A 24,796-nucleotide genomic window follows, 5' to 3' on the forward strand; every position below is an offset into this window, starting at 1 on the left:
AGTGTGAATGGTTGTTTGTCTATATGTGCCCTGTGATTGGCTGGTGACCAGTCCAGGGTGTACCACGCCTCTCGCCCAAAGACAGCTGGGATAGGCTCCAGGCTTGTGAGGATAAGTGGTAGAAAATTAATGAATCTTTTACATAGACAAAAAGTAAACATGGTTGTTAAATAAGTTATACACAACATAAACATCCATTCACATACAGTATGGAAACCTTACTTTTACTCAAGAGGGGAACTGTTAACATGAATTGTATCGTGACATTTATTATTATTATTATTATAACGATTAATTAAATCTTAAATGAATGAAATTTGACATTAATGAACCGAGAAACCTTGCTGATAATTGACACATGAGCCTAATCCCGACCTGGTCATGTGTTAAATTAGACCGACATCTGGTGGCGAAAGGTTGTAAGTGCCGCTAATTAGAATTGCACTATAGCAGGAGTGTCAAAACTACAAAAAACTCAAAAGCCTACTTTTGGTTGAGGGCCGGTGTTCCGTCTGCGGATGTACGACTATGGTTGTTCTGGTGTAGTTGTTTGTTTCAATAAAGTGATCGTCCATCGACCACCACTTTGTCATTCTCTCAATGTCCAGGTAAAAGTTGCAGTATTTTATATCAACACAAAAACATCACTGTTATCTTCATACATGGGTATGTGCATTGTGAGGGGTTACTGTTCCTTTAAGGTTTGGCAGTCAAGTGTAACGGTTAACGTAAAGTGTGGAGGTGACGTAAAGAGACGTTAAGTATTCTGCACTCAAGCATCACAATCCTGAGAGATGTGTAATCTAGATAAGTTCGCAGTTGTGGAATGGGCAGATGACGCGTTTACTGTACGTTTACTGTTAAAATGTTCACTTTTGACAGTGTTGTGCCTCTTCAATTTGTTATTTTGTACAGACAGGGTGTAAAAGTGCTGCCATTTTAAGTCTTTTGCAGTTCAGAATCTGGCACCTTTATTAAGAATGGTTGAGAATTACACTTATGCTATTTTCAGTTCCCTGGGCCTGAGTTTGACACATGTGAGCGAGAGTGATGGAAGTTTCAGATAGAATGACAAATGGATATACTTTATTATTTACTTTATTAATTATTTGACCTGCTGCACCTCATCAGACATCAACAGTCTAAGTGAGTCTCGGTTAATGCTCAAAGTCTCAAAGCTTCATGCAGAGATTTTCACGCCTGTGGCACCCACGTGAACGCCATCCACAAATGTATAAATGTCCCACTGGGCCTCCTCCAATTTTATGTATAACATGTACTATAAATGTTCAACTAAACAATCAAATCAAACTTTTTAACTGTCTTTTGAATGTAAAAATGTACACAACAGGGCCTCAACAGTAATTCCTGCATTCATCTATGAGACAATACGGTAACGTTACAATCATAACAATGACAGTTTTGATGACATTGGCAAATGTGATGTATCTTAACACTTGGTGGACGGCAATCATTGCTTTCAACTCAACAGTGTGGGGCAAGCTGAATTTGAAGACCATTTTTGTCCCATCTCAAATGACTTTGACACAGTACATGTGTTTATTATTGTGGTTGTATTTGCTAACTGGAGCTGTAAATATTCTGCCAGTGTGAGTTATTGCAACTGTAACTGCATTTGATCGCGTTGGTGTACCCAATGAAGTAACCTGTATGTGTAGTATATACTTGAGTCACTCAAAGTCACATCCCAACAGCTCCACACGCATAGTGATGGAGCCCTTCCAGTTTCTGGGGATGATTCGGATAAAGCGGGAAAAAATGGGCGGGTAGATAAAATTCTTCACATGCTCATTGTTGTCGTCGTTCCCGCGGAAAATCTGATTCCGGACAAAGAATTGGAAATATATGTTAGAATCCCACAAGGAATGATGTTGAATTTCATGTTTTTTCGAGAGCTGCGTTACCTTCTGTGGTCGGTCCTCGTCTTCGTTGTAGTCGTTCCAGTGGATTCCGTCGTCACTATACTGGAGCGAGTAGAAGGTGACGAACATCTCCTTACCCAAAGACTTAGCTCCTTGCGTGATGATGCCTGTGATCTTCTTGACCTCTGGTAATTCTACCTGAAGCCACTGCTTCATGTCTTTGTACTGCAGAAACGGGGACAAGCGCATAAAGCAGATTTCACCATTTGCTGTTGCAGTTTTTGGACGTCTTTTACCTTAGCTTGCCATGCATTCACAGTGCCCTGCTTGTTTAGGCGCGCATACGAGGGCACCCAGGATCCCAGGTACCAGTTAGAGGCTGTGGAGCTGGCCGTGATGCGGTGGTCCTCAATCAGTCCGTTCTCCATCCCCAGAGGCACAGAGCAGCCTTTTGATGAACAAAGAAAAATCGTGCATTCACTTCCACGACTGCGACTGTCAAATCTTACCGTCCAACTCGCAGCCGTAGTACTCCATGCGGATTGTGGCTGTGTTGTGCCACTGCAGGGGGTGGAGCCTAATGAACCGTGCAATCACAGGCGGGAAAAAGGTGTTGGTTTTTGTCTCATAGGCTTCCTGGTTCCCAGCAAACACCTGACAATACAGTCGTTTAAAGACACTTGCACTCTCCTGCAGTGTCAGTGATTGAAGTCCTCCCAACCTTCATTGGGTATCTGCTGTCGCCCTTATAAAGGCTCCATCTTCTGTGGTCGTTACTGTAGGAGATACTGTAATTGGTCACAAACTGTGATTGGAAAAGCTGCTTGGCTCCTTGTGTGGCCACCTGACTGATCACGACCGGCCTCTGAAAATCCACCTGTACACAGTAGGAAACAAATAGTTTGAATGCAAGACACAAGATCACACATGGATCCTTTTGGAGATACCTGAATAAAGCTGTTATTCTGGTCTGTGCTCCATGCGTTGTATTTGCCTTGATTGTTCAGTCGGGCAAGATGTGGATCCCAGTAGCCTTCAAAGAGAGATAAATGGTCATTATCTTTTTTTTTTTTTTTGTCGACAGACATGTGGAACAGCAGTTACCTCGAGTGATGTTGGCTGTGATCTGTCCATCTTTCACACTGCCTGATTCCAGGCCCAGGGGGCGGTAGCAGTCTTGGAGAACACATGCAAGAACCATGTCAATTTCTACTAGAACAAAACATTATACCGGATGATTAGTGGTACCATTATCGAGAACTAAAAAGAGAGTCTGCATCCCCCTCTGCTGGTTGACGCCAATTTCCGTCTCTAGCTGCCACAAGCCAGGCTTGGATGGATACATCTCCAGGGTAGCAAAGCCTCCTGAATGTAACAATAATAATAAGTTAGCATTCAACCGGAAGGCGCAAACACTGTCCTTGAAAACATGCAACCTGGAAGTAGCGGAAAGACGGCATGTCGGTTGCTGGTAGCCTGCTGGTGGAGAAACGTCTGTCCATGGAAGTGGATGCTTTGGTAGTCAGTGGGAGAGCCCATGTTGATGAGGTGCCAGCGCACGAGCTGTTTGGTGTACATCCTTAAGCCCTTGAGATTATGTGTGATGCCATTGATAGCTAAGGAAAAGTATTTTCATCATGTTAGAACTTGCATTTTAGATGCAATTTTATGTTAAAAAAGTACATATTTGAGATGTGTGTGCTCTGATTACAAGGAAACTTCAGGTCCTCCTTGAAATTGGGGTCCTGAAATCTTCTTCGGCTTTTCCGCTGGATGATCTCGTTATTTGTCTCGTAGTACCAGCTCTGTGACTCGTCAAAGGTCATGAAGAGCAATGTGAACTCGCTCATGTCCGTCATGTTGTTTAAGGTGCCATTTGGACATACTAGCAAAGGCCCAATCAAGCCAGAGTGGATATCCTTTTCCTGAAAGGAAATACTTGAAGAAAAATCCTTCAAATGTTCTATTACCCGATTAATACGAGGTACTCACAGGATTAACACCGGAATAGTACGTCCACGTCCGACAGCGAGGCTCATCCAGTGTATGGTGAGCTTTTCGAGGGACCTTCCAGATATATGTGAAGGTGGTATTGGGGAGAACCTCATTGTCACCTTTATATGAAGCTGTGGAGCCATCCTCATAGGATAGACCTTCTGTCCACTTGGTGTAGGAAACCCCATTTGGGTGCAAGGAGTAAGGTCGGTTGGCATTGTTTCTGAACACTACCTATGTAGAGAACAACACATCTCAACAATCCAAGGACAGCAACTCATGGTGTTTATCATCTGCTTACCATGATGCTTTGTCCGTACTCTGCCTTTATGACAGGCCCCAGGATACCAAGATGCTCTTCCTTCTCACCTCGAATTTCTGGTATTCTGAAGAACCCATCCATGTAACCCCGGAATACTACCTTCTTGAACTTTGTGTGCCGATTGTTTAGCTGTGATGTTCCTTGCCTCCTGCTGCAACAGATTCCGATTTAGAATTTAATCAAACCACAAAAAAAAAGTTACAAGCTTACTTTTGTCCTGAGCCACCATAGTCCCACTCAACCTCCTCTGCAGAGATGAAGTACATCTTGACATTCGGGCCTGATTGCTTGAAATCGTCGATATTCTGGATGTCTAGATGACCACTGTAGGGGTCTTTGTAGTTCACGTAATCATATTCATCTGATTTCAATTCTTCTAATGCTAAATGATTAGGTTCCTCTCCCGGAACATAAAGCTCATAGTCGCTGAAATCAGGCCGCGGCACACCGATGACCATAGGTTTGTTCATGAGCTCCTCCTCTTGTGGGACAGGTTGCGGTGAAACTGGTCGTGACCCTCGTGGGGTCATAATAGGGTTAAATCCACGTGGTGAAAGTGGTAAACCATTTATCACTAGAGGCTTATATTCCTTTTTCCTCTTTGTCCTTATGCCTAAGCCCTTCTGTGGCTGCTTTCGGAATGTGACTCTTCGCATCTTTGGTGTCCTTTTGGGTGCTGGTGTTGTTTGTTTCTGTACATACTTCATCATATGGTCTGGAATTTCCGTTGGTATGTTTTGGTGAGTTCCGTCATATGTCCAGTTGCCACTCTTTGTCTTCACAGAAGTGGTTTTAATCACTTCTGTGTGGTTTTGTTTGAGGTATATAAATACTTCTTCACTGCTCTCTGAACCAAGTAATGCCTCCGAGCTGCTCTGAAGTCTACCGGCAAGTGACAAATTTCCTGAGATCTGAGTATCGTTGAAGGAGGTAGATGTACCGGTCTTTAAGGTAGTGTTCCCTGGTGGATTGGATTGGGTTGAATTCACCGTGACATTTTCTGGGGTGAAATCTACTGGTAACAGAACTTTATATGAGTCCATCTGAGGTCCATCCCCATTGACGGTTTCGCTATCTTTCAAACCAAACACGGTCCTGTTCTGGATGTGCAGCTGGCTCCTAATATCCTGAGAAATTGTATTCAACAATGAATGGTTTGACTGTGTATCCGGGCTGAAAGGCGATCGAACCTCGGAGAAGGCAAACACATCCCCTCGCATCACGCTCTCCCCCTTCTGTTCACCTGTTAAGGTTACATTCAGTCTTCCAGTTTGCAAATTGGATTTTACTTCCCTGGAATCTAACAATGCCGTAGTGTTGTAAAGTGCGGTTTCATTGGTCTCGGTCTTATTATCAAGACTAGGACTATAATTGATTGTACTTTTTGTGCTTTTAGTCACCAAAGTATCTTGCCTGACGTTTCCGTCCAACACATCAACGGCATCATAGTCCAGGAAAGACAAGTCCAGCTTCTCCATGCTCTCCACTGAGTCTTTGTTTTGTTTCTTCAGTGACCTCAGGCCTAATTCATTTGCAAACATCTCAGTGTCAAAATCAGTCTCGACAGCGTTTGACGATTTGAGCCTCTGCTTCTTCTTTTCCTCCTCCTTCTTCTTGATTTCATCCAAGCTTGGAGGCCTCAACAATTCAAACTGTTTTTCTGGCTCATCGTAGTTATACTCATAGTAGTGGTCACGGAAGCACTCGACATCCTGGAACTTTATGCGCATTCCTTTTGTTGTCTCATGAGAATTCAGCGTCGCCAGAAGCCAGACACCTGGTCATAAAAGATATAAGTTGGATGTAGTCTCCATATTAACAGAAATTAATTCAAACAACTGACTGACCGATGTTTTCCATGTTCATCGTAATGGTTTCTCCTGTCATGGGAAAGAGACTAAGGATGTCTTCTTTGCGCTTGTTCAGTTCAAACGTGTGCCCGTACGCTGTCGCTGTCTGAATGTAGTCCTGTGCTCCAACGCTAGAGATGTGCCACTTTGCGACATCGCCATTGCAGAAGCCCAAGAGTGGCCCGCTCTCGTACACATAGCCATTTATCGCTGTTGGGAGAATTATCAGGAGCATTGGTAATTAGTGACAGCACACAACACCAAGAAAGATGTGACCGTGTGACGCACTGTGCATGACATTGGACTTGTAAAAGCCGGGGTCTGCCTTGTTTACTCGGGATGGGTTACAAAACCCCCGAATGTTGTCATCCAGGTACCAACTCTTATTTTCGTCGAACACGGCGAACATGGCTTGCTGCTCTTTGTCTGCTTTTACCTGTCAACACCAGTCATCAATGTACGTACTAAACTCACAGACACTGTGGAAGTCGATCAAGAACGTAAATAGATCTGGATTTGATCACTGGGTACTACACAGAAAAATAGCCAAGACAATTTGATTTTACCTGCACATTCCTGACATTGAGCGACTGACTCTTGCAGATGAGAAGTGGTCCAATCAGACCTGAGGCGATGTCTCGTGGCGTGTCCACGGCACTGTGGTACAACCTTGTAAAACATCTAGGGTCTCCCTTCAGAGGCTCATCCTCTTCCATTACCTTCCACACGTATGTGTGTGTTTCACCCGGCTGGACGGCATGTGAATGGTTGCCTGGTAACCACATGGAGATGTTCTTATAGTTTCCAGAGTTTCATGTTGTGTATGGAAATAATAATAAAGACGCTGTACCTCCTTCCGGGTAGTTTACCCCCTCCTCAGACTTTTCGATAGTTAGCCCATGTGGATAGATGCTGTACGGCCTTGAGGCCATGTTCTTAAACACGACCTGGCAAAATATGGTTTCAGTTAGCTCATCCTCATGCAACATATTTAAATATTAGTCAATGACAACATAACTGAACATAAAATGTTTTTTTTAAATGAAGATTTTTATTATTAAGGGAGAAAAAAATCCAGACCGACATGGACCTGTTTGAAAAAGGGATTACCCCCCGTTAAAACATAAATAAACTGAGATTAATTTAGATCTATCAGTCTGGAAAAGGTTCATTCATTCATTCCTTTTCTACCGCTTATCCTCACGAGGGTCACTAGCTGTCTTCAGGTGAGAGGCGGGGTACACCCTGGACTGGATGGACCACTCCCATCCTTTTCCGACACTTGGAAGTACCCAAACCCAGGGATATGGAGTTGGTGGTGGTCCATGGATCATTCATTTATTCATTCATTTTCTACTGCTTATCTTCACGAGGGTCGCGGAGGGTGCTGGAGCACTATCCAGGGTACACCCTGGACTGGTGGCCAGCCAATCACAGGGCACATATAGACAAACAACCATTCACACTCACATTCATACATATGGACAATTTGGAGTCAACCATTAACCTAGCATGTTTTTGGAATGTGGGAGGAAACCGGAGTACCCGGAGAAAACCCACGCATGGGTCTCCAAGCTGTGTGTCCTGTGCACTAACCACTCGGCCGCCTTTATAAATGGTTAAAAATATTTTTTTAAAGCTTTGGGACTCCAGCAAACCACAGTGAGAGCCATTATCAACAAATGGCTAAAACATGGTACAGTGGTGAACCTTGACGGGAATGGCCAGCTGACCAAAATTACAGCATAGAGACAACTAAGCCGAGAGTCACAAAAGACTCCACAACAACAGCCAAAGAACTGCAGGCCTCATTTGCCTCACAGTCAAAGAACTGCAGCGACTCTTGTCCATTGTTGTGTGTGTGTTTCACAGTGTTTAGAATCTGTCATTAATAGTTGGGGCACCTTTTGTCTTCACAATCTAATCACATTTAGTTTGTAACGGTTCATTTGGTCTTGGTTCACTCCAGACACAACAAACATCACCAAGAGAGGAAATGGATTAGGAGTATGATTTTGTTGTCTGATCATCCCATAACCCAAACCAACTGATTTGCTCATATTCTTTGTATGGAGTTTGGTCTCACCTTGATGACATCTTGAATTTGCGCTCTGATCACTGGACCCAAGATCCCCAGCTCACTTTTCTTCTGTTTGTTCTCTATTCGCTCTGTGAAGGACTCGTTGTTGTACAGCGTGTACATCGCCTTCTTGTACTTCCTACCGATACGTGTTGCTGACTGCTGCAGGTATTGAGACTTGTAGCTCCTACAGGAGGAATGTCAAGAGCTTTACAATCCAGGATGTACGTAGGTATCTGTATTTATGCAATGTGTAATATTAGATTTTTATTGGAATGTTGCTGTAAATGTCGTACTCATCAATGTGGTCTGGCATTTCAGGCGCATAGTCCCAAAAAACTTCCTCAGCTGCGATATAGTATGTCCACTCCCTGCTGTCAAGCCTTTGCTGCCGGGTTAGCACACGCTTGGGTGCTTTGAAAGCATCACACTTCTTCACGTCCACAAAAGCGTGCATGCCCACTGCCAATGTTATTCCCCCACCATCCTCGTTACTATTAATGTTTGTAATAAATGCTTGACTGGATTTCACTTACTTTCTATGTGCTTGAGCACATGTGACGACAGCATCCAACGCCCGGTGTGCACAGGTACCATGCTGACGGTGGCAGAGGAGCCACTGATGAGCCCCAGCGACGACACTTTGTGGCCCATCTGCTGCAGCACCTGCCCATTCATGTGCACCGAGAACAGCTCAGGCTTGGAGCTCATGCCCAGCAAGTGAAGGCTTACAGTGGAATACGCACACATGCTCAAACCTGGAACGCAAACAGAGACAACGTCACCTTTCAAGCAGGTACACCTTTATCTCTCATTTATCTTTCACACCTTTATATTTAAAGGTCCTATATTATATATTATAATATAATAATATAATTATAGGTTAATTATAATTATAGGCCCTATAGGGCATGATACTGGGCCTGATACCAGACAAACCATGTGATGATCTTATTATCACATACTAGAGTATTAATTGTCCCTGTACCCTAGAAACCGCCCATGAATGTAACGGAAAAAGGCAGAAATGATACTGTGTCAAAGCCCAGGGCAGTGATACTGATAAAATATAGAGTTTAACCATTTCCCGTATCAGCCCCCGTAGCTGTCCACTCAGAGCGCGCTGCTTTGGTATCGTGCCCGTGAAACAACCAATCAGAGAAGAGCGCACGAGCTTGAACTCACAGTTTACACTGTTTAGATATAATACATGTAATAAACTTAAAATTTTCTGGAAACAAAATGGTCTTTTGATTAAAGATACTGATACTGGGCCTGATACCAGACAAACCATGTGATGATCTTATTATCACATACTATTTAATCATGAGCTTATTATCACGTACTATTTAATCAAAAGACCATTTTGTTTCCAGAAAATGTTCAGTTTATTACATGTATTATATCTAAACAGTGTAAACACAATAATTGCAAAAATATTTCAACAATAATATTTTATTAACAGTCTTATCTTATCAATGTCTGACAATTAAAGTTCCATTAATCAAGTTTGGGTTTTTTGGTGACTGGAGAAGCACTAGGCACTAAGCACTCGTGTGCTGTTCTCTGATTGGTTGCTTCACGGGCACGATACCAGAGCAGCTACGGGGGCTGATACTGGACATGGTTAAACTCTATATTTTATCAGTATCACTGCCCTGGGCTTTGACACAGTATCATTTCGGCCTTTTCCCGTATCATTCATGGGCGGTTTCTAGGGTACAGGGCCAATTAATACTGTAGTATGTGATAATATATAATATATATTATATATTATTATATTATATAGTACACTGACAGTCAATAGAAACTTTGAGACCATATCTTTGGATACATCTTTGAGCGGCATTCTAGTGATATCACAACGGACTTACCAGGTAGCGCTCCCTTCGTGTAGCCATTTATGGTGTAGTGGACGTGGCGGTTTGAGGTGTTGTCATCATAGATATATGACGGCTTATAGATGCTCTCTCTCTCATCAAAGACCCCAAAGAGGAAGACCAACTCCTGGTTTACACCAGACTGCTTCCCATTCTCGTCCAAACTTCCTGCAAAGAAGGCCATCATTCAAAGGCAAGACTGTCCTTTGTCCATTTGTCATTTTCCCTTCATTGAGAAGTCGTCTCACCGCGCTTGCAGACCAGCAAAGTGCCGACAAGTCCCGCGTTTAAGTCCTCAACCACGTTTTGATGGGAGATGTATGAGTAGGTGAGGCAGGCGGGATCATGTGGTTTGGGTGAGACTTCTGGCGTCACCTCCCAGTTGTACACATGCTCACTGTTGGGTTTCACCATGTCGTCTTTCTTTTCTTTTTGGGATGTGTTGTCGAAGTAGTGCGCTCCTGTGAGAACAAAGATACAGCACAGTTCTCCACTGCTCACCATGGCCAGCATTATTAGCGCTGAACTACTGCACAGAAAGTATAACACGCATGACTTTAACACCAACAGATGAGTGACATAAGCAACATTTTAAAGCGCATGCAGAGATAGATAAGGGATGCTGACCATTCATTCATTCATTCATTTTCTACCGTTTCATTTTTCCTCACGAGGGTCGCGGGGGTGCTGGAGCCTATCCCAGCTGTCTTGGGGCGAGAGGCGGGGTACACCCTGGACTGGTCCCCAGCCAATCACAGGGCACATATAGACAAACAACCATTCACACTCACATTCATACCTATGGACAATTTGGAGTCAACCATTAACCTAGCATGTTTTTGGAATGTGGGAGGAAACCAGAGTACCCGGAGAAACCCCACGCATGCACGGGGAGAAAATGCAAACTCCATACAGAGATGGCCGAGGGTGGAATTGAACCCTGGTCTCCTAGCTGTGAGCTGACCATTCATAATATTTCAAATTTTGTTGAGTTCACAAAAAACAAACGTTCTTATTTGAGACCGTGTTGATTGTTTGTTTACAATAATTTCCTGGATCCACAGTAAAGTAGTAAACTTTTCTAAACCTGTCGCATCATGTTGGACTTCAGTATTGTGTAGTTTAATCATCTGCCCTGTTCTAGTTAATGTTTGAGAACAAGACAAACAACACTGTTTGTTGTGCTGATCAATCCAGCCTGCTATTTGGAACCCCCAACATCAGGCTTGGCTGCGACATGACCACAACACACACATACACCATACGTCATTGTGGTTCACCCCAGTTTAGGACACAGCCTGTGACTAGGATGTAGGATGGAGAATGGCGGGTGAGGTAAACTCAACAGGAACTCACCCTCAGATTGTTTCCCGTAAGCGATGCCGTGTGGGTGGAGGCTGCATGGTTGTGTCGCCATGTTTCTAAAAGTGACGACAATGGTGTCGCCCTCCTCGCCCCTCAGCGTAGGTCCAAGTAGACCTGCAGCATTGGAAAAACAAACATGGTTGTTGCTGACTCAGCAGAAAAGAAGAATCCTAAACATCAAATATCCACTTAACACTTGCCACTCATGTAAATATTACTCATTTTATTCCCAGGGCATCCAATCAATCGCAACTGGGCTGGTTGTCTTAGAAGATGTTTCGCCTCTCATCTGAGCAGGCTCCATCAGTTCAGGCTCAAAGACTAGGTGGGACACACTACTAGTCTAGACCTGCCACATCCTTTAGAGGATATATAGACTGGATCTTGCACCAAGTTCTCAGACGAGAGCTGACCTATCTAGTCTGACTACTATGTATCCCACCTAGGGCTCTATTTTCGTGGCGCAGCGTAAGTTGGCGCAGGGTGGCGGAGTGCGGCGCACCCTGTGCAGTGCTAATTTGCGCACCACTGTGCGCAGCCTATTTGGTAATCTGGTAGACTGAGTTGTGCTGAGATGCAGTGAAAATTTCATGACAAAACAGGGTGACAAAGGTGTACTGAAAGCTCCGACCTGGTCTATTCTTGGCACGGGTGAAGCGCACCCTGCTCACATCTGATGTCAGATCGAAGACGCCATGCATAATGAAAACTCAACTTGATGTCAGCTGAAAGTATGATGCCAACTAATGAGTTCACATCTCTCAGCCAACCACAAACAGCCACAGCTTCTGTTATCTCATCAATCTCATTCAAAGAGAAAAAAAAGAGAAATGTAAGTCAGTCGTGTCTTAAAGGGGACCTATTGTGATCATTTTCTGGCCCTTTGTATTGAGTTGTGGACTCCTATAGAGTAGCTATACATGATAACCAGCACAGAAAGCCTTCTTGTTCTTCCAGAATCTGCACCTATTCAGCTGTATTTCTTTGGATTTTGTGCTTCCCGCGAAAATGGTCTGGACAGTCCGAAATTTCTCAAGAAAAGAGGTTACTTCAACACGTCTCTCAATGTTAAGTAGCTTTAGCATTTTAGTGTTAGGTTTTCTACAGCATCGGTAACTTAATGTAGCCACTAATTGTGGTGTGAAACGGCTATTAGCAACCTCCTCCCGGTATGCAAGCACTTTTGCTCCATTATTTACACAAAATAAACACAGTTAGGACACATTAGTGTCATCTAGGGGCATGGAAGTATAACAACATGACAACATTATACATATATACCGGGAGAGAATACACCATTAAACGTTCTTCAGAACAAGAATGCAGGTGGATCACAATCATGATGCTCAGATTAGCCTGCTGCTGTGTTTAAGGTAATTGTGACTTAATTTTGACACAGGAATCAATTACATGTGACCCACAAGGTGGACCACGTGGTGACGCGCATTGTGGCCTCTGATGAGCAGTCCAGTGGGCCCTGCGCATTCAAAAGCAATGGGAGGAATTTATTTGATTGGTTAAGATTTTACTCGGCTTTTTTAAACCCTCTCACGTCTTCTCTCCTCCCTTTTTGACACTTGCGCCGGTGGGAGTGACGGAGGCATGGGTGCGACACGCTGCACCCCGTTGGCCCGTAGTCTACGAAAATAGAGTCCCTAGTCTTTGAGCCTGAATTGATGAAGCCTGCTCGGATGGTGAAAAATACGACAACCTGAACAGTCCAGTTGTGATTGATTGAATGCCCTCAGAATACAATGACCTGGATGAATGAGAATATTCACAGGCATTACTAATTTTAACCCACCGGAAAATGATTGTTGTACTAAATATGGCATGTAAATTTTTACTTTTGGAATTTTTGAAATTTTCACTCTGTATCGATATATGGATTTATATGTATTTTGTTTTATTATACAGCGGTTACATTCTTTTAAATTAGAAAACAATATTTTTTTAAATTTCATTTTCTACCACTTTTCCTCACGAGGGTCGCGGGGGTGCTGGAGCCTATCCCAGCTGTCTTCGGGCAAGAGGCGGGGTACACCCTGGACTGGTCGCCAGCCAATCGGCTAAAATGTTTTTTCATGTAAAAATGTTTCATTTATTTTATTATGCATTTAGCAACTGTCCGTTTGTAATATTAATGTTACATAAAATTGTTGCCTTTAATTACAGTATAATCCTGGAACAGATTATATCCTATTTCCATTTCAGTATTTCCTATGGGAAAACTTATTATGAAAGAAATAAACTTGCCACACATGGTTTGCTGTAAAAAAACATGAGTGAATGCCAAAGAAAGAAAAAGGAAGTGACACATAAACACACCCTCTAGTGGCAAAGAGCAGCCTAGGCTAATCTGATAGGATGCTTAGAATTAGTACTTTTACTTTTCTTTGATGGTTTGAAAATGGCAATGATTTAAAAACTCAAGTAGGAATAAAAATGGACACTGGATGGCATGAATGCTTGGATGTCAGAATATGCACCATTATTTTCCAATACTGTAAAGAAGTTACAGTTGTTTAAAATGACATATTTACCTAACCAGGGTGGATGAATCTTTGCTCGTGTGAAGTCTTTCTCGTATTCCCGGAAAACCACTTTCTTGTACGTGGGTAAAAATCTGAAGGAATAGTATTAAAAAAACTATAATTGTCCCATTCGGAAAAAAAAAAACATGATGTCTTCATGTTATATCAGCAAAAGATATGGCAACAGTAACAACACTAGCAATCATTCAGCCACATTAGGACACAGTGTATTGTTTTTATCTCACACAATCATTATAAGATGGTAAGCCAGCATTTTACAGCAGTTAAACATTGCATTATTCTCATAATCTTTAATTATGTAGCTGTTTTTGAACCCAAAAATCATTCCTTGTTGTTGTTCCTTGTCCCCACACTCCCTTATTCTCTACCCCCATCTGCTCCCATCCGACCACTCTAAATATGCATCACAATAAAACATCAAGTCAAAATACAAAAATGGTTCCTTGCCTTTAATTAAAAAGGCATACCTGTTTGTCTCATTGCCCTGGTAGTTCCAGTCTATGTCCACAGCAGCTATGTAGTAGTGCCTCTTCCGGCCTTGGTGCGGCTGGACGTTGGCTCCCACGTGAATGGAGGCTAGAAGAAGAACTAGGATTGTAGCAAGGAGACTCGGATCTCCAGTCTGGGCACAAAGTCCCATAGCTTTGTCTGATGCTTCCCGAGTGAGAGTCTCCTCTATTCCAAAAGTGTCCAAGCTTGTGCTGTGTGTGAGACACAAAGGTCCACCGTGAGCTTTATCTCTCACTGATGACACAAACATGCAAGGGCAATGAACTATGTGTATATTTATTCTGTGCTCAGATTGAAGCCTCATGTCCTTTGCACTGACTCACAGACATCTCCACGTGTGTCCACCACCAAATGTACATTCATTTAACCTTTTCACAGAAATGTAGAAAATTTAGAAAAAAAAAATGATGTACAAAAATATGGTCTCAAAGCTTCTATTGGAGCCTCACGGTGACGAGAGTGGTTTGCATGCAGGCCACACATCTACAAGACCCAAGTTCGATTCCACTCTTGGCCATCTCTGTGTGGAGTTTGCAAGGAAGGGGGGGACCACTTGAAACGACCATGATGGATTACAAATTTTGATGTGGTTTAAGCATGTGTATTAATATGACCTAGCTAACGATGCACATCTTTCAACTACAAAGCCCTCTAAAAACTAACAACGTTTTATCGTTTGATATAGATGGTGTGATCATCTATTTTCTATCTTGCCTATCCTCACGAGGGTCGCGGGCATGCTGGAGCCTATCCCAGCTGTCTTGGGCATGTATGACGTAAAGTATCTTGCCTTATTTTGATGTTGTCAACAGTTGATGTATTCATCTATGTTTATATGAATAATGTAATACACTGTATGATAGCTGTTGTCATTTACATTCTTCATGTTAAGAATGGAGCTACAAATACTTCCTCTTTCATGTTTATGTACCTTAATGTTTCATTTGCATGCATTCATGTACTTCATGTACATGCAACTGAAAGAAAAATGTAATATTTTTTATGCTTTGGTAGCACAGGAAATAAGTAAAATGAAGATGACGGAGAAGGCAAATGTCTATTTCATACTGCTGCTCAGGTTTTTGACATATTTGACACATTTTTATCTCACATTAAGCAGTATAATGATTCTTACACACATGCAAATAGTGTATAAATATATTTGACATATTTTATCTCCTATTAAGCAGTATAATGATTCTTACACACATGCAAATTGTGTATAAATAAACAGAATAGTGAGGATAAGCGGTAGAAAATGAAGGAATGAATAAATGAATATATATGTAGCTGCTACATTGTAGCAATTTGGAGGCTGGGTGCTGGGGGAAAATAGTTAGATACGCTCGAGAGCGCCTGCGCGAAAAACCCGGAAGCAAAGCTGTAGAGCGACACAACAATGCGACGCTAAAACGGACCCAAACAGGTACCTTAATTTTAGGATTTTCTGTCCCATTCACCTTTGTGAACTATCATTACAAACGTCTCCTAACATCGTGCCTTGACACCCTTCTTTTATTTCAGTACATGGCGATAGCCGAAGGCAATGTTTTCGTTTTTTCTCCCCACTTCTGCAATTGAAGATCAGTTTCATGTTGTTAACACTTAAAATGTATTTTGCCGCTGCTTCGTTGATTTTAAATGAGAAATTTCGTTATTTCCTCATTTACTGTTTTTCTAATATTACTTTGGGGTACACTGTGTCAGTAAAAGTCGAAAAAGTAACGTTTTTTAAACGCTATTTCATTATTAATTTGTGTAAGTGCCCCTCGTTTAGCAGACGCGTCGTGTTTTTGGTGTTGGCCTGCTTTCTCCTAACTTTTCCAAATGTAGTCCATTTGTTGGGGTGACACATAATGTAGCCGCCTTTATGTTGTTGACAATGCCATGAATGCAATTCATCACTACAGCTAACTTCCCCGTTTGCATCCCTTGTCACCAAATTATACCCAAGTGTGCAGCTGCAATATTCATGGGTCTGACAAAAGTCTTTGGTACAATCAATCGTTACATCCTAATAACTAAATTAGAAAGGTATGGAATCACAGGATTCATTTTGAACTGGGTCAAAAGTTACTTAGCTGACAGGAAGTAATATGGTAAGCTAGGAGAACACACATCTGCATGTTTAAATATTACGTGTGGGGTCAATACTGGGACCAAAACTTGTATATTAAATAAAAATTCAACTTGTATATCAGTGACATCTGCGAAAGTTGATTCAAAGTTGATATTATTTGCGGATGATACCACTGTCTTTTGCTCCAGAGGAAGCACAGAATAAATCATTAAAAATGTCACAGATGAAATGGTCATATTAAAAAAATGGTTTGATAATAATGTAGGGCATCTCTGTGGGAAGTTTGCATGTTCTCCCCATGCATGTGTGTTTTTTTTTTTTCTTACTCCGGTGTCCCCCCACATTCCAAAATCATGCTAGGATAATTGGCGACTCCAAATTGTCTATAGGTATGAATGTGAGTGTGAATGGTTGTTTGTCGAGATGTGCCCTGTGATTGGCTGGCGACTGAAGACAGCTAGGATAGGCTCCAGCATGCCCTTGTGAGGATAAGCAGTATAGAATTGGATCCTTGAACCAAAGTAAAAATAAAATCACGCTGTTTGGTAATGGTAGAAAAGATACGCACAAGCAAATACAAATAAAAACAAATAGATTGTGTAGATAGGGTGAACGAAAATTTATTTTCTGGGGATCATAATAGATGTAATAGATGAAAAAATGTGCTCGTATTAAAAATTTACAACATCAGGTGGCGAGAGATATTTCAATATTGAACAAAGCAAAATTCGTTCTCGATCAAAATCACTCCACACTCTTTATTGCTCTCTGGTTCTACCATATGTAACTGTGTGGAGATTTGAGGTAATAACTATAAAATCTTCATTCGCTAAATGTACTGCAAAAAACATCAGAGAACATACAAATTCTTTATTTCTAACCTCACAAATATTAAAACTTGCTGATATAGCTAAAATAATGCCTAAAGCTAGCAATAAGCCATCTATCCATCTTGTATGCCGCTTATCCTCATTAGGGTCATGTAACCATTCACACTCACACTATGGACAATTCAGAGTCGCCAATTAACTTAACATGCATGTTTTTGGAATGCGGGAGGACACTGGAGAAAACCCACGCATGCACGGGGAGAACATGCAAACTCCACACACAGATGCCCGAGCGGAGAATCGAACCCTGGTCTTCCCAATCTCCTGACTGGCCTATATGTCATACCACGAGGCCACCATGCGGCCCTTTTCAGTCATGTGTCTACTAATTAGTCAATGTCTGTCATATCATGTATTATTTATAATTAGGCACATTTTATTTATTTTAATTAAGATGTAACATGTAACTGAAGACGCCACAAGCAAATGAAGCCATCACTGATTTATCAACATGCGTTTCTTTGTGTGTTTTCAGTTTTGCATGTCTACATTTAATAGCAGCCATGGTGTGCTGCTCCTCCTGCTCCAGCCTGTGCTCCTGCTCGTCAGTCTACACGCTGGCCTTGGGCATGAGTTTTGTCACCCTGGGCACCAGTCGCATCCTGCTACTTAAATTCTCTGCTAATGCTGGTAAGCGACAACAATATGCATCTCGTCTTCAACTGTTGTTTTGAATGATCTGCTTCTGTTTGTGGTTTGTATGTGCAGAGAACAAATATGACTTCCTCCCGGCATCTGTCAACCTGCTGGCGGAGGCGCTGAAGCTGCTCTTCTGCTTAATAATGTCAGTCAGGGTGTTCATCCAAGGTAAGCGTGGACTGTTGTCCTTCTTATTGTGTTTGCGTGTCAGTGTCATAATCATAATCATAATCAGTGTTTATGTGTTATTTCTCTCCTCAGAGGGGCGCTCATACAGAGAGCTTCGCTGTTCCTCTGCCTCGACCCTACTTAGATCTCTGAAGTGGGCTGTCCCTGCTTTCCTCTACTTCCTTGACAACCTTATCATCTTCTATGTCATGACCTACCTGCAGCCTGTAAGTTATTTTCTCTGGCCTGCACACAGACAATGGCCACTTCACTCCAGCCCATAAACATCTTACTGTTACTATGCTTGATATATTCTCATTCTGCTTACTTCTACTAGACTCTGCAATTAATTCCCATATAATACATATTAAACACTCTTATATTGGATATCCAGATTGTACCAGTATACAGTGGTATGAGTTTGGGCACCCCTGATAATTTTCAAGATTTTCCTTTACAGATTTACAGAAAGTGTGCAATAATTATTGAAACAAAAGTAGGCAGGTGCATACATTTGGCCACCCGAACAGAAAAATCACATCAATATTTAGTAGATTCTCCTTTTGCAGAAATAAATGCTTCCTATAGCTTCCAATGATGGTCTAGATTCTGGTTGAAGGTATTTTTGACCTTCTTTCCAACACATCTCCAGTTGAGCCAGGTTTGATGGTTTCCGAGCATGCACAGCCCGCTTTAAATCCCACCACAGATTTTTAACAATATTTAGGTCTGGGGATTGAGGTGGCCATTCCAGATCGTTGTACTTGTTCCTCTGCATGAATACTTTAGTAGAATTTGAGCAGTGTTTAGGGTCATTGTCTTTTTGGAAGTCTCTGCAACTTCAACTGTGTCACTGATTCTTGAAAACTGGAAAAAATTTGCTGATACTGACTGGAGTTCATGCAGCTTTCAATTTCCAGTACCTGAACTGGCCACATAGCCCCATATCATGATGGAACCACCACCAAACTTGGAATGCTTTGTTTCCCATTGCACACCGCCTGGTGCTACTCTTCAGAGAAGATGCAAAGAGGAGAACAACTTGCAATTGGCCACCTTAAATACCCTTACACCTATTGGTATCACTTGTGTATGTAGGCCAAGGATCTGTGAGTTTACCGAACAAATTTTGTGTTCCAATAATTAGTGCTGAAGATATTCAAATCAATAAAGCAACAATGGCGCCCAAATTTAGGCACCTGCCTACTTTTGTTTAATTAATGCACACTTTCTGTAAATCCTATGAAACATTTCATCTCTCACTGTGTTTGTCTGCTATATGACACATTTAACTGAAATTGCTGATCCCAACAACCAGTGATTTATGAAGGAAAATGTTGAAAATTATCAAGGGTGCCCAAACGTTTTCATAGGAGAAACTGTGTCCTTTAGTTTTTTCTCCAAATTGTTGCTGTTGTTCTTGTCCTCAGGCCATGGCAGTCCTGTTCTCCAACTTTGTGATCCTCACCACAGCTATTCTCTTCAGGATCGTTCTAAAGTAAGCATTCCCCAACTCAAAGAGAGGAGCGCTACTGTTATCTTATATTTAATGAGAATGCATAGTACATAATACAAAATACATAAGTGATGTTTCCCCTACTTTGCCCTGTGAGCCGAGTTCTAGTCTGTTTTGTTTCTGAAAACAATGCATTCAAAAGAGTAATACATTTGCATCACCATGAAAAAAGTTCAACCTAACAACGACTGTGTTATTTTATCTCCCAATGGAATAATTAGCATCACCTGCTTCATACAGTGTTGCCAAGTTGGCGACAGTCCCTAAATTTGGTGACATTCCAAACCCTCTTGGAGACGCATTTTCTCAAAAGCTTCTAGTGACAAATCTAGTCGTTTTTCTGTCGTCATTCAAGTGTTTTCTGGTATTTGAGGACTTAAAAGTGAAAGCACGTATTGATCTGCAGTTTCTGTTCTCACTGAGCAGCAATGGGTGCTGCTGAGATGACCACCCCACCCCAAACGGACGCACGGGGAGTCTTACAACTTGTCTTACAAAATGTAAAAAAAAAAAAAAAATCGGAACTATCCCTATTAATGTCTTTCCAAAAAGATGTAAGCTGGCTCAAAATGACACCGCCAAAACTCACTTCTGTGTTACCTGGGGCTTGGAGCAGGAAGATGAAGCAGGAAACAGTCTATCCATCAGTTTTCTATGCCGCTTATCCTCATAAAGGTTGCGGGGTATGCTTGAGTCCATCCCTATTGAAGGATGATGGTGGGTCCTGTAGCCAAACCAGTTGAGAACCACTGATGTACATGACTTTTGACTAGTGTTTTTGTAGAAGATTCTTAATAACAGCAGCGTGTCATATGGATGATCTTTGACCAGCAAATTCTTACACACAACAGAGCTCTCGCATCATAAAGAGGATCTTTGATCAAGAGCTTTGAATGTTCTTGTGTTTCTCACCTATCCACCACCAGGAGGCGTCTGTCCTGGGTGCAGTGGGCTGCGTTGGTCATACTCTTCCTGTCCATTGTCTCCTTGACAACAGGATCGGGGTCCAGCCAGAAGTCCGTGTCCATGCTGGGTGTCCACTCCAACCCCCTCTCCATCCCATCCAACTCCTGCCTGCTGTACACGCAGCTGCTGGAGCAGATGAAGAACAGCAGGTGGTGTGCTCGTACATCATCTCAATATCAATAAGAAAGGATCTGCGCTTTAATGTTCACTCATGCAGTGTTCCTGTCCACAGCGCCAGTGGCTCGTGGGTCTCGACCCTGCCCGGCCAAGTGTGGAGGGACAGCCTGGTGGAAAAGCTGCGCTCCCTGGGCATAGGCCATATTCTGCTCCTCCTGCAGTGTTTCATATCAGCCATGGCCAACATCTACAACGAGAAGATCCTCAAAGAAGGAGACCAGCTTACCGAGAGCATCTTCATTCAGAACAGCAAACTGTAAAGCGGCATTTTGGCAACACCATCTAAAGACACAGGTGGCATCAATTTAACTTTCTTATATATTGTTTTTAACTCACAGGTATGTCTTCGGTGTGATGTTTAATGGTTTGACCCTCGTCACTGGACAAGAGGCTCGAGGCCTCACCGTCCACTGTGGCCTCCTTCATGGTCATAACGTCTACTCTCTAGCTCTGGTGGTGGTAACTGGTGAGAAACACACTACGCACTCATTGCATCAACTTGTCAGCCACAACATTGTATGTGTAGAGGTACCTCAGTTTTTGTGATTAATCCCTTTAATTAATTGTAATTTCCCACAAGAAATCATATAAATCCAATTCACCCGTTCCAGACAACAATTAGTTTCTTTGTCACTACAGTATATGTGCGTACCACGTTCATATGAAGTTGCATCAATAGGTGGCACTGTAGTACCACCAACTGTACTGTGTCTCACTGGGTACCCTTTAAATATTTATCTAGGCTTTCATGTTGGATATTGAGGTAATCATAAATATATAAATGTCATATATACACACACATTCATTTTCTATACCGCTTATCCTCAATAAGTTCGCGAATGTATTTTAATCAAAATATTAGAATATTATTTTTACAAAATATTACAAAACAGTCATAGTTATGACATCAAATGACAAATTATGATGTCATTTTTAGGAAAGTAGTGTTTTAGTTGCATGGGAAAAGTTTGATGAAGAGTTTATCTTTTTTATATTTTATTTGATATTTGACATATAATGTTTTATTTGACAATATTTGTCAGTAATTTGTGATACATGCGAATGACTTATTTCAATTCTTTCTTTCTGCCAGCTGCCCTTGGTTTATCCGTGGCCTTTATCTTGAAGTTTCGAGACAACATGTTCCACGTGCTGACGGGCCAGATCACCACGGTTCTGGTCACCGGCCTCTCCCTCTTCCTCTTCAACTTCCGCCCCTCTCTGGACTTCTTCCTGCAGGCTCCCATGGTCCTGCTGGCCATCTTTATCTACAACGCCAGCCGACCGCAGGACTTGGAGTACAGTCTTCAACAGGCAAAACTGCGGGTCATCAACGGGGAGGTGTTAAAGAGGTCCAGAGGGGTAAGAAGGGCAAAACACACACACTTGTCAAGTTCTCTGCAAGAAAGTGTAAGAGAAAGGCAAGTGCATCTCACTAGTCATAATATGCTTCAAACACATATAGACAAGTACCGTTATGAACACTAAGGCTATAGTACATCTAATAAAATATTGATGGTATGTACAATATGTGCATTTAAAAAGAAAACGTTGATCGCTGAGAGACAAGCATTCAAACTAATGTACATCCAAAATATTATTTTTAATATAAGAATGCTGAGATGAGCATTTCCTAATGTTGTACACCACTACTTTTGAATTATTTCTCTGGCACTTGTATGAAAGGTGCATGATAGCGTCAACATTTCTCTATGCACCTTAATAAAATCGAATGCAAAATATGCCACTTATTTGAGATTGAGAAAATTCAAGGATCACGTGTGTAGATGCTCTAAAGCAGGGGTCTCAAACTCAATTTACCTGGGGGCCACTGGAGCTAGGGTCTGGGCGAGGCTGGGCCGCATCGGGTTTTCAAAAAAAAAACAAAACACATTATTAAAAACAGAAAAACGAATAAACTTTGCTTTGGTTCCAATTTTCTACAATAAAAGCTCTGATAAAACATTCCACTGTTCTCAAATACCTTACTTTTTATTTTCTACACAAAATAAGATGGAAAATAAATAAACAAATCAAGAATAAAGAACATCAATCAATCAGTAATAAATAAATAAATAAATAATAATAATGAAACGGCAAATAATAAAAACTTAAGAAACCACATATAGTTGGTGGGTAGACAAATTATTTTTTTCAGATTAAAATTAACAAAGCATTATTAGAGCCCTGTAGACATGACAAAACACGACTATAGTCACATTTATACTCTCTTTATTTACAACATATTGCGCAACTGCAGGGTCTTGAGACACATGCTAACTCGCAAACTAGAGAGCTAGCGACCTAAACAGTAGCCTCCAAGTTATTTCCTTTAAACTTAAAAAGTCAAAAACTTACCACTTCCACACGGATAGGGAGGATAACTATTAACAGTTATTTAACCTTTAACATGAACATTAATCAAACGTAATAATTTTTTCTGGGTACATGATACCATACAGCATCCATATCAAACTTGCGCGGGCCGCACTAACATTAAACTTTCATATCAAGGCGGGGGCCTCAAACTAGTGTCCTGCGGGCCACATCTGGCCCGCGGGCCGCGTGTTTGAGACCCCTGCTCTAAAGGATTCCACAACTCAATACAAAGGGCCAAAAACAAGCATAATAAGTCCCCTTTAGTCAAGGTACCGGTACTTTTAGCTGTGTTCACTGAACTCTACCCTTTTGTGTTTTGCATTTCAGGATGGCGAGGAACTGGAACTGCTGACTAAGGCCAATACAGATAGCGATTCAGAAGAGTCGTCTTTGTAGCCCACAGGAGTGTTCAAGGCACATTGTGTGGATTTTTTTTTTTTTTTTGTGGCTGACGCTGGAAAAGGTTGAGTTGCGTTGCTGCTGTGATGAACTCGTGCCAGGTTTTTTTTTTTTTTCTGTGGTCCAAACTCAATTCGGAAAGGAAGTAAGTCTGCTGCTGTATTGTGTTCCATGTGGAATCAAGTAGGTAATTCTTTTCAAATACTTTGCAATTGTGAATGTTTTGAATAATAAGAATAAGAGTGCATTTTCGGGATGAAGCTTATTTGTGGAAGGTGACCAATTAGTCTGGAAATTATACACAAACTTTTTACGCCTTAATGCCGGTGCCACATTCCACACACTTGACGACAGGTATCACACGTAAGGGACTCTTTGCAAAGCACAACAAACTTGTCTCTTTGTGATGTTTTTTTTGTCCTGTCGCAGTGCAAGTATTTATTTGAGTATTTATCCATCGAAAATGAGCTCTTTGTTTATGTATCATGTGCTAACTGGCCAACTGTGCAATAAACTGCAAGTATTGTGTATGTTTGGTATTTGAATGTGACAGGAGAAAGGAAATACAAGGGGGAAAACATAATTAGTTGGGCTGTCAAAAATAGCACATTAACGGTGGTAACTTATTTATTTGCGTATCATGTGAAGCCACAACTAGCAACATAGCATTCTCACACAGTCACACAGCATCTGATGCTCTTTAATAACTTTTACCAACTTTAACCAACAACAGTGCACTTCCAACACCATATTTACATCTCCAACTCACACAGGTCTTTAGGCGTTTAGTCCTTCCAAGTAGCGTGATTTAAAGTTGCGTTCAATTTGGAGATTCATTCATTCATTCATTTTCTACCGCTTTTTCTCACGAGGGTCGCGGGGGTCTTTGGGCGAGAGGCGGGGTACACCCTGGACTGGTCGCCAGCCAATCACAGGGCACATATAGACAAACAACCATTCACACTCACATTCATACCTATGGACAATTTGGAGTCGCCAATTAACCTAGCATGTTTTTGGAATGTGGGAGGAAACCGGAGTACCCGGAGAAAACCCACGCATGCACGGGGAGAACATGCAAACTCCACACAGAGATGGCCGAGGGTGGAATTGAATCCTGGTCTCCTAGCTGTGAGGTCTGC

The 24,796-nt window shown here is 41.8% G+C and overlaps 2 protein-coding genes across 3 annotated transcripts; one reads left to right on the plus strand and one right to left on the minus strand.

Annotated features, from left to right (window-relative positions):
• Window positions 1-1,080: 1,080 nt before the first annotated feature.
• Window positions 1,081-20,354, minus strand: f5 (coagulation factor V). Of its 2 annotated transcripts, XM_058082874.1 has the most exons (26): window positions 20,334-20,354; window positions 14,398-14,631; window positions 13,919-14,001; window positions 11,367-11,489; window positions 10,259-10,471; window positions 10,005-10,178; window positions 8,667-8,888; window positions 8,427-8,592; window positions 8,137-8,317; window positions 6,901-6,997; window positions 6,617-6,822; window positions 6,339-6,486; window positions 6,048-6,260; window positions 4,411-5,977; window positions 4,180-4,351; window positions 3,876-4,112; window positions 3,595-3,808; window positions 3,320-3,499; window positions 3,132-3,248; window positions 2,988-3,059; window positions 2,831-2,916; window positions 2,605-2,760; window positions 2,393-2,537; window positions 2,180-2,331; window positions 1,926-2,108; window positions 1,081-1,838 (listed from the first exon to the last, which is right to left on the minus strand). In XM_058082874.1, the coding sequence occupies exons 2-26, from the start codon at window positions 14,568-14,570 to the stop codon at window positions 1,692-1,694; spliced, it is 5,427 nt and encodes a 1,808-aa protein (XP_057938857.1). In that variant the 5' UTR covers window positions 14,571-14,631; window positions 20,334-20,354; the 3' UTR covers window positions 1,081-1,691. The 2 variants fall into 2 exon arrangements, with proteins under 2 accessions (XP_057938857.1, XP_057938856.1); XM_058082873.1 differs by lacking the exon at window positions 20,334-20,354 and having other exon boundaries at window positions 14,398-14,725.
• slc35a5 (solute carrier family 35 member A5) lies at window positions 15,766-24,182 on the plus strand. The gene is made up of 10 exons (XM_058082911.1): window positions 15,766-15,866; window positions 17,886-18,040; window positions 18,119-18,217; window positions 18,311-18,444; window positions 19,648-19,715; window positions 20,660-20,848; window positions 20,932-21,132; window positions 21,215-21,342; window positions 21,970-22,238; window positions 23,583-24,182. The coding sequence occupies exons 2-10, from the start codon at window positions 17,914-17,916 to the stop codon at window positions 23,649-23,651; spliced, it is 1,284 nt and encodes a 427-aa protein (XP_057938894.1). The 5' UTR covers window positions 15,766-15,866; window positions 17,886-17,913; the 3' UTR covers window positions 23,652-24,182.
• The last annotated feature ends 614 nt before the right edge of the window (window positions 24,183-24,796 follow it).

This window comes from Doryrhamphus excisus, chromosome 9 (genome assembly GCF_030265055.1).
Source record: "Doryrhamphus excisus isolate RoL2022-K1 chromosome 9, RoL_Dexc_1.0, whole genome shotgun sequence".
NCBI lineage: Eukaryota > Metazoa > Chordata > Actinopteri > Syngnathiformes > Syngnathidae > Doryrhamphus > Doryrhamphus excisus.